This window comes from Euwallacea fornicatus, chromosome 36, assembly GCF_040115645.1.
Source record: "Euwallacea fornicatus isolate EFF26 chromosome 36, ASM4011564v1, whole genome shotgun sequence".
Classification (NCBI taxonomy): Eukaryota; Metazoa; Arthropoda; class Insecta; order Coleoptera; family Curculionidae; genus Euwallacea; species Euwallacea fornicatus.
Genome location: NC_089576.1, coordinates 1,384,112 through 1,393,406, shown reverse-complemented (window position 1 = coordinate 1,393,406; position 9,295 = coordinate 1,384,112). Strand labels below are relative to the sequence as shown.

The 9,295-nt window shown below is 37.2% G+C and overlaps 2 protein-coding genes across 3 annotated transcripts; one reads left to right on the top strand and one right to left on the bottom strand.

Moving 5' to 3' along the window:
- Positions 1-511: 511 nt before the first annotated feature.
- Wdr82 (WD repeat domain 82) lies at positions 512-2,177 on the bottom strand. The gene is made up of 4 exons (XM_066300379.1): positions 1,593-2,177; positions 1,297-1,537; positions 1,067-1,241; positions 512-1,011 (listed from the first exon to the last, which is right to left on the bottom strand). Exons 1-4 carry the CDS (start codon positions 1,898-1,900, stop codon positions 785-787), a joined length of 951 nt encoding a protein of 316 aa, XP_066156476.1. The 5' UTR covers positions 1,901-2,177; the 3' UTR covers positions 512-784.
- Positions 2,178-2,315: 138 nt separating this feature from the next.
- Positions 2,316-8,911, top strand: LOC136349066 (cell division cycle and apoptosis regulator protein 1-like). 2 transcript variants are annotated; one of them, XM_066300363.1, is made up of 11 exons: positions 2,316-2,828; positions 3,738-4,263; positions 4,317-4,542; positions 4,593-4,888; positions 6,244-6,475; positions 6,699-6,977; positions 7,026-7,393; positions 7,443-7,654; positions 7,704-7,967; positions 8,074-8,309; positions 8,365-8,911. In XM_066300363.1, exons 1-11 carry the CDS (start codon positions 2,522-2,524, stop codon positions 8,677-8,679), a joined length of 3,261 nt encoding a protein of 1,086 aa, XP_066156460.1. In that variant the 5' UTR covers positions 2,316-2,521; the 3' UTR covers positions 8,680-8,911. The 2 variants fall into 2 exon arrangements, with proteins under 2 accessions (XP_066156460.1, XP_066156461.1); XM_066300364.1 differs by having other exon boundaries at positions 2,317-2,828; positions 7,029-7,393.
- Positions 8,912-9,295: the final 384 nt, after the last annotated feature.

Below are 9,295 nucleotides of genomic sequence, written 5' to 3'. Positions count from 1 at the left end.
GTTGCAGGAAGAGTCTCAAAGCAATTTCTATTGTGTTTGAATGTAAACACATTAATTTGAATGTGCTGAAAGTAAACTTTATTCCAAATGAATTTTCCTGATAAGTTGGTGAATGTAAAATTATCCAAACTTTGCTTGATATTTTTTGGCCTACATTAAATATTGTCATTGATAAAATTTTCGAAGCAACTTCGCAAGATATGTACTTCGAATTAAGCGAACTTAACACCGCCAAAAATAGATTTTTGACAGGTTTTTTTTACCATATTATGGATAAACTGTTAAGTGATTCAGCATGGCAAAAAAACTCTCCATGAATAGAAAAAAATTGATGTAATTTGATAGAATCTTCACAGAAGCGAAGAAATCGCCTCCCTCTGATTTAACTTCCTGCATGAGTTTTCATTGTACTGAAGTTGGAATGCAACAGGGAACAAGACTTTTGAAGGCAATAGGAAAGCAGGTAAAATGGAAATGGATTAAATTATTACCAAGAAAAAGCCAGTTCAAATGTTATTTATCTACAAATTTAATTCAAGCCATACAATAGCCCCTTTAAGATTATCTTAACTCTTACCTACATAAAGATCCTTAAACATTAAAATGTTCTAATTAAAAAAATTCTTCAAATAATTAATGAGGATAAAAACTCATAAACTTCTCAATTCCCGATACAAAAAACAATCATATTTACATTCATCACCTTCTAAAATACGCTATGTTCTTATAACTTAAAAATTGTAATGGAAATTGAAAGAAAAAATAAATAAACAAATAGAAATGGTTATGACTCGTCTACTGAAGGAAGCCAAAATGCCATGTTCGTGCATGCAGACGCCAACATCATGTACTTGGGATTGAACTGCACACATTGCACAGGCCCTGGATGATCTGCATTAAGAACGCATACTTTGTAGCCCGTGTCTGCATTCCAGACATGCACACGCCCATCAGTTGAACCACTGAAAATGAACTGGGAATCCGGACTAAAGGAAGCTTCTATTGGGATTCCTTTAACAAGAAATTACTCATAAAAGCTCCTTCACGATATTTACTAAAAACATACCTTTATTGTTTAAATGCCCAGTGAAGGTTTGTAAAGGAGTTCCATGGAAGGCATCTATCAACCTTATGATTGACCCATTTGTGCTTATAAGTATAGTTTTTCCATCTCGTGAGAATTTAAGACCTGTCCAATCACATTCCTTCTCTTGGGTTAATTTAAATGTAACAAAAGGACCCTAGATCCAATTCTTCATAAAGCAACTTCTAACAAGGCATTTAACATATATTTACCTTATCAAAAGATCTCAAATCATATAACTTAATACACTCAGAATTGACACCAGCTGCAAATATTAACCCTTCAGGATCGTAGGCAGCTACAGGTCTACCAGACAAATGCATAAGGCCCTGGCAATTTGGTGAACGCAAATCCCAAAGTCTCAGCGTTTTATCCATTGAGCCAGAAAGGAAAGTATCTTCGACTGGTGATAAGCATAGAGAAACTACTTTCTTTGTATGTCCTGGAAAGTACCTTAAACACAAACAGTCTGCTTTGTTTTCCAGTCTGCTTTAAAGCTACTTCTTACCTTATGTATTTATTGTCATGTAAGGACAAATACCTAATAGTATCATCAACTTTTGTTGAACTATGTATTGCAGTGTTCTTGGCATGTGTGAAATGAATCAAATCTACTCCATATTTCTTACTGTTCACAGTTCGTACTTGAGTGCCCTTCTCGCAGTCATATATTACAATTTGGTCATCTTCACTGCAGGAAATTAATGTCTCTCCGCTGGTGGAAAAATCGAGGCTGTTGATTTTATCTGTGTTTTCCCGGAAGACTTTAGCAACACGTAAACTCCGGACAACTTGGTCCACGAGTTTCATTTTCATGATTCTGGGAACGCCGGTTTGTTGTTTACCACCAACTCACCCCCAAGTTTCTTTGATTTTTAAGTGATATATAACGTATTAAAAAGGGGCATTGAGCTTGGGTACAATGAAGGAATGCTGGCTTCTATTTAATTATATTTTGAAATGTTCTTAAAGAATTGAAATAACTCGAAATTTCTCATTAAATTTAGTGAATATAAATGTGTAATAACCACAAATTCACAAAACAAAAAACGGATGAATAAAATGATTTAATGGTACGTTCATTGACAGGTATATGTTCCATGGATAATCGATTATACCCCTCTCTTACTCTATTATTATCTACTAAAAAGAGGCAAAGATAGGGCCAAGTGTCAGTACCACGTTAAAATCAGCTGTTGTAGCGTTAAACTAGTCAACTGTCAAGTTAACACAATCCACGCGGAAGCATTCGCGTCCATTTCCATTGTTCACATTTACAGAAATCAGTGACTCAATTTTCTAATTATTTGCGAATTGTAAATAAATAACTCAGTTCCTCCGATTAACAAAACATTGTGACGAACCTCGATTTATCGAATTTAATCCCTCAATAGGTTTAATACCTCATTTATAGTGTTTCCAGTCTCAATATCTGACATGAGTTACAATAAAAACCCGGTTTGGGGCAACAAACACCCCCAGACCAACACTCAAATGGGCGGGATGGGCGGCTTGAATCACTCTGGCATGGTGCCTTTTCAGCAGCAGCCCCCCCAAGTATTTCAGGGCATGGGTCTGGGCCAGCAAAACTTGGGGCTTGGGCTGCAGCAGATGGCTGCAAGTCAGTTAGGTTTAGCCTCCAATCCGCTGTTTCAGCAACAGCTTTCAGCTGTAAGTTATCCCAACACAAGAGGATTGAATCCAAATGCTTTTCAGACCCAAGGAAATGCTCAAAATAATCCAGGTAAAAATTGCTAGATAGGAACTGATTGTATTGTTGATTATCACAAAAAAAAATTGAATTGGTTCATTGATACTGGAAAGTTTCCATTTTTTTTATATTTCTATATTTATTTATTAATTGCCACAATGCTTTAGAGATATTAGACAATAAACTTATGTGATAATTTGACTTAATTTTTGTCTCTAGAGATTCTATATGCTTCTAAAGTTTACTATATTAATTAGAAAGATACACAAATTATACTAATTACTAAGTTCCTTAAGGAAATTACAATGATTATGTATGCTTTGTAGACTTTCACAACTCTAAAAGATTCTCTTTTCCATTCTGACCTCACTTTATATGTCTTTTCATCTTGAAGGTATACATTTTCTAAAACAACTAAAAGTATCCAATATTGTATAAAAAGCAAACAAACCTCTCTTTACAGAGCTATATATTTATTAAACTTGACTAGGTACCAAATTTGCATCACTTATCTAACACTTAAGCATTTGACATAGTTGATCAAATATACCAGTCTCGTTTACATTTACCTTTATTTCACATTCCCTGTGGAAATAAGGATAATATCTAAACCTGCTATGAAATTCAGTCTTTGACATTCACATCAAAATGATACTGATTTTGGTGATATTTTATACTTTGGAGTGGTTTTAAATCCAGCAAAAATCCAGACTTCCAGTCCCTTTTCTCTAGGTTTCTCATATCCAAAATTTTCCACTTTAGTGCCAGTTTCAGTGCAAGTGCAGTTCATTTTAAGATGTGTTGATAACTCAGGTGTAACTAGAAATACAGGTGAATTTTCAAAAGGAAAAATACTGAACTGGCAACATTCTAATAACTCTTGATTAAATCTAAGTTAACACACAATTTAACTTATTAAAACACCTTTTTTTCATTATTTAGGAACAAAACAGAAAGTATTCACTGGCTCAGTAACACAACTCCATGAAAACTTTGGCTTCATAGATGATGAAGTCTTTTTCTCAAGAAATGTTTGTATCAAAGGGTCCAATCCCATGACGGGAGATCGTGTCCTTGTTGAAGCCACTTACAACCCCTCCATGCCTTTCAAATGGAATGCCACAAGGGTCCAAGTGATGCACAACAATCAACCTAGAGATCAGCAACAACAGAGGCAGCCTGAATTGAACAATAATTTCGGAAGACGTGGGGAAAACCCTAATAGGGATTTTAATAGAGACAATAGACCAAAACCTGTGGTAGGTGAGAGACGCAACAGATCGCGAGATAGAGATGATGATGAGATTGAGAGAAAGAGACGGAGGGAAGAGCGAATGCGAGAAAGAGAAAAGGAGGACAAAGACAGGAAGTCGCCTGTTAGAAGAAGATCAAGGTCTCCGAAAGCTCGCAGAAGAACTAGGGCTGTTCCAAGATACATGGTGCAGATTCCTAAAATTAATCTCAGTTTGTAAGGTTTGAGTTTTATGGTATGCAGTTCGTTAACAATTTAATCTTATTTAGAAGCCAGGCAGATTTGTTGGAGGTAAAAAAACGCTATCAAAATCTCTACATTCCATCAGACTTCTTCAACACTTACATCCGCTGGGTGGATGCCTTTCCGGCCGATAAACCGTACGCCTTAAACAGACCTTGTTCCTTTCATATTATGTACAAAGAATTAGACCAAGTCACCGAAAATGACGCTGTTTTAGAACCTGCCGATTCCGATTACAAATTTTCTGCTAAAGTAAGTTTCTGTCTTCTTGTGAATAATTTTGTTAATACCACATCTTCCAGGTAATGTTAATGAGTGTCCCAGTAATTGAGGAAATTTACCAGAAGTGTTGCGCCTTGGCGGATGATAAAGAAGGTCGAGATAGAGAAAGCGAAGACAAAGATTACATCCATCCAACACGATTAATTAACTTTTTGGTGGGTTTGCGTGGCAAAAACGAAACTATGGCGATCGGAGGCCCTTGGAGTCCATCCTTTGACGGTGAAAATCCCGAAACAGACCCTTCGGTATTAATTAAGACTGCCATTAGAACGTGCAAGGCTCTTACAGGGATTGACTTGTCCAATTGCACTCAATGGTGAGTTAATTTATCAGTTGTACCGTGTCAAGAAAACATACAAAAGTGTAAAAAAATTAGTCGAGACAAATGATTTCATCGACTTTTTGATTGATCTTTGATTTTCAATATCTCCGGAACCTGTGGGGCAACTTAGCTCAAAAACATGTCCAATTAATCATCTCTAGAAGCTTTATAAACCAGCATATACATATATGATTCCGACATCTTAGGCTTTAGAAACACATTTAATGGTTATATAAACGGAGTACCACAAAGTTTAACAAAATATGATTTAATACAACTTTTTTATTTTTTCTACGATTTCCAAATTTTGTTCTCTCCTGGATCAGAAGATTCACTTTGATTCTCAGTCTCAGTCACTCCTACCTCAGAGAACTGTACAGTGACATTAATTTCTACGTTGAATAATTCAGATTCTGCCAAGAAATTGTGTTCAGATGTTCGCCAGCTTTTGCTGTACTTTCGGACGAAGACGCTGATTCATCAGTCTTCTCTTCGTTATAAGTTCCTGCTTTTTAAATGCTAACTTCAGGTTCTGTTATTTTCTCACTGCCCCCAGCCAATGCCCTTCTCTCAAAGTTCTCCCTCATAAGTGATTATCTTATTTGAGCGGTTTCCGCGCTTTTTGCAGAAGCGTGAATTCTTAAAAAAAAAAACGACCAATAATGTACTATGATTATCTTCAGCAAGAGTTTCGCTCTCGTGGCTACTTGTATTTCCTAGTTTCCTGCAGTTATTTTTCAAGCCTCTACGGTAAGAAGAGTTTGAACTTCTGCAAAATCCTTTTCAGGCTCTTTGATTTCTTTACCTGTTAAATTACTTTGATAACTGATCGAAACCGAGGAAATTAGTAAATCAGAACATGATTTAAAGAAACTAAATATAATTGAGTGGCTGGAAAATGTCGAGTCTATGTCTTGGGTAGGATCAGAAATATCCAATGTAAGAATTAATACAATAGATCATATTTCGTCAAAATTTATGGTGCTTTGTTTTTAGTATTGAGGAGCTTATGTGGATCTTAATATGCGATTTTGAAAATGAAAGCTGGATTTCCGGAATTTGTATTCCTAATTTGAGAAAGATATCAATAGTTAAATTTTAACATTTTTATAGCGGTCTTTCTCACCCTGTTTAACACCCAAAAAATTAACTGTTTTGAAACGCTACCCCCAGCTGATTCTACAAGAAACATCAAGCTGTTTTCTGCAGAAATTTTTTATTGTTAAATACCAAAGTGAAGCGCGAGAGGAGCCCGATAAAGGTCGTCAGGAGACTAACGTCAGTCCCTTGCAGGACCTTTAGTTTTTCAGATAATTTGATATGACCACTGTCTGTGTTCCCGCCTGTAGGTACCGCTTCGTGGAGCTGTACTATCGGCGCGGGGAGTCTACCCACAAAGGCAAAACGGTTCCTGCGCGGGTCGAAACGGTCGTAATCTTCTTGCCGGACGTGTGGAGCTGTCTTCCCACCCGAGCCGAGTGGGGGGAGGTGCAGCAGAACTACCGTAAACACTTGGAAAAAATCCTGAAAGCGGATGCAGAGCCTGACGTCGTGGACCAGGCTGACGTCACCGACGAAAAGGCACTTTTTTCTTAACTTTAAACAGTTGTGTGATGAGATAGTAGGTTAGGTATTACAGTACTGTCGCTGGTTTCTGTGGCTGACCGGACTACAAACTCACAATTTTTCGAACAAGTCTGCGTGTCTGAATGTTGAATGTTGAGCAAATGTGAATGCAACGAGAGTGTCCTCTCAAGAGTCGTTCTCACCTCGATTGACCGTGCATTTCTTTTGGCGAATTTAGGAACAGGACGAAGTGGAAGAGATTCTGGAGCCCACACATCACAGTGAATTGAACCCAAAAGGCATGACCGTGGCTCAGTTGAGAACAGAGTTGAAAGCGAGGAAATTGGATTCAAAGGGTTTGAAGGCGCAGCTCGTTGCGAAACTGAGCAAAGCTTTGAAAACTGAATCTGAAAAGGATGAGGCAGAGAAAGAGGAGAGCGAGCAAGAAGGTGAAGTTGCGCAAGAAAGTGAAGAGAAAAAGCCCGAACAACTGGAAGAGAAACAAAAAAAAGCTGAGGTAAGTTTTTTTTTATTGAGGTTTGATATATTTATTTCATTTAACTAGCAGTACGTGGAGGAAAAGAAACTGGACGAAGTCCAAAAGCGGCGCTTAGAAAAACAGTACACCCTCCCAGATCAACCCCATCTCATAGTACACCCATCTAAAACAGCTAAGTCAGGCAAATTCGACTGCACCTCAATGTCTTTGTCTATACTCCTAGACTACCGCCCGGAGGACACCAAGGAGCATTCCTTTGAAGTATCCCTATTCGCCGAACTGTTCAATGAAATGCTCACTAGAGACTTTGGATTTAACATATTTAAGGCTATTTATCAAATGCCGGAGAAGCCCAAAGAGCAGGACAAAAAAAAGAAGGAGGAAAAAAAAATAGAAGACAAATCTGGGGATGAAGAGGGTAAAACTGATGAGAGGTGAGTGGCGTGGTTTACGATTATGCTGATGTTAAAACTCAGGATTTAGCGTTGAAAAGGATCAAAAGAGGGAGAGAAAATCGGATTCTAGTGAAGATGAAGATGATGATAGGCGTAGCTCTAAGGACAGTCGCAAGAAGAAGGACCGCGCCAAGTTGGTGACAAAAGATAAACACTTATTATTATCATTCGTATATTTTGACCACACCCATTGCGGCTATATCTTCGATAAAGACATTGAGGAATTGATTTATACTCTCGGTAATTTCACGTCCTTGAGTAATGCAGACTCTTTAAGAGATTTTTTTAGGACTGAATTTCTCAAGATCCCAAGCAAAGAAACTAATAACCAAAGTGATCGCTAGGGACACTTTAAACTATCGCAAACTGACTGATAAACCCAGTGAAGAAATAAAAGAAGAGCTCGAAAGTGGAACAATAGAAAATACAGTGGACTGGCGCGAAATAGCTTTCGGTAATAGAAAAATGCTGCCTATTTTTAAAGGAGAAGAAGCAGTTGCCAAGGACAACATCCCCGAGACGGAGAGAGAAGGGAAGGCTTCATCAAGCGATGGTTAGTTTTGATACAAAAAGGGGCTTACGTTACATAATGTTTCGATGACTTTAAATAATTTTTAAGCCCAGAATCAAGTTAGTACATCAAATATACATTATTTTAGGTCTAGTGGTTTATCAAGGAGCTGTAATCGACATCGCCAAGCTCCTAACTCAACTGGACAGAAGCGAAAAAGCCAGAATTGAAACCGAGCAATGTTTGCTAGATTTCAAAAGCGAAAACACCAGACTGACCGAGAAATATTCCAAATCCAGTTCAACCATCAAGCACTTGAATTCCGAGATAAAAGATTACAAAGAAAAATTAAGAAGCACTGAAGATGCCTTAGGCAGATCCAATGTACGTTGTTTTGTTTCACATGTTCTATGTAATCGTTTTAAATGTTCTTTTATAGGCGCACTCTAAACTGTTCCAAACTACTCTAATGGACATTCGTGACAAAATCGAACCAGTATTGAAAACAGCCTCGCATAAAGATGAGAAGAAAGAGAGAGATCGGGAGAGCGATAAAAAGAAGGATCGAGATGACGGAAGATCGCGGTGGGAGAAAGAAAAGGATAGGGATTCTAAAAGAGATGATGTGAAACGTGAAGAGAGCAAGGAAGTTAAAAAAGAGCCTAAGAAGGAGAAAAAGGAGGAAGAAAGTGAGAGTAAGGAGGTTAAGAAGGAGCCGGTGGTGATGCCTGAAGATGAAGAAATGAAAGAGTAAATGGGTTTTCTTTTATTTGAACAAAAACGATGTTTTCGGCAAAATTGTTTAATAGTTAGACCTTTCAGGTATTGTTTTACCCAACATAATTTGGGCACAAAAATATAATTTTTATTTATTCGAAGGAATATTTCAAATAAGTTTTTTGCAGCAGTTTATGTGGTGAAATAATTTTATGATAAGGTTTTGTATGTATTTAAGAAAATGTTGGTGATTAAATACGTAAAGAATGTTTCTTTTCTTTTACGCGGACTGTCTATTCCTGTAATAAAAATGAAATAGCACTCTTTGATGAGTTGTTAAGCGTGATGTTGCTTTTACCTTTTTCCACCTGCTTAGGTTAAAAACAATAAAAAAAAATACAACCGTTAGGTCCGAAAAATGTAAAATGCCAAAATCGCCCTGTATGCGACAAATGAGTTGATAGATTCATAATGTTCGTTTTATCAACAAGAAACTTCACGAAAATCACATTTTCATTAAGAATAGATTTGAAATGAGATACCATCGACGCTGCTAACCGACTTTGTACATTATGGACAGCTAAACTAATCGACCACCTGCTCAATGGAACAATTTGTAGCTTCAGAAGAATTCATTTATGGAAGGAAGTTTG

What these genes read in the sequence shown, in the direction of transcription:
- Wdr82 (XM_066300379.1), bottom strand. Translation starts at nt 1,900, where the DNA reads ATGAAAATGAAACTCGTGGACCAAGTTGTCCGGAGTTTACGTGTTGCT. An exon ending in CATGACAATAAATACATAAG is followed by an intron (nt 1,538 to 1,592) that starts GTAAGAAGTAGC and finishes TTTGTGTTTAAG; the next exon opens with GTACTTTCCAGGACATACAA. An exon ending in ATTTGAGATCTTTTGATAAG is followed by an intron (nt 1,242 to 1,296) that starts GTAAATATATGT and finishes AATTGGATCTAG; the next exon opens with GGTCCTTTTGTTACATTTAA.
- LOC136349066 (XM_066300363.1), top strand. Translation starts at nt 2,522, where the DNA reads ATGAGTTACAATAAAAACCCGGTTTGGGGCAACAAACACCCCCAGACC. An exon ending in CTGACGTCACCGACGAAAAG is followed by an intron (nt 6,476 to 6,698) that starts GCACTTTTTTCT and finishes TGGCGAATTTAG; the next exon opens with GAACAGGACGAAGTGGAAGA. An exon ending in GGAATTGATTTATACTCTCG is followed by an intron (nt 7,655 to 7,703) that starts GTAATTTCACGT and finishes AGATTTTTTTAG; the next exon opens with GACTGAATTTCTCAAGATCC.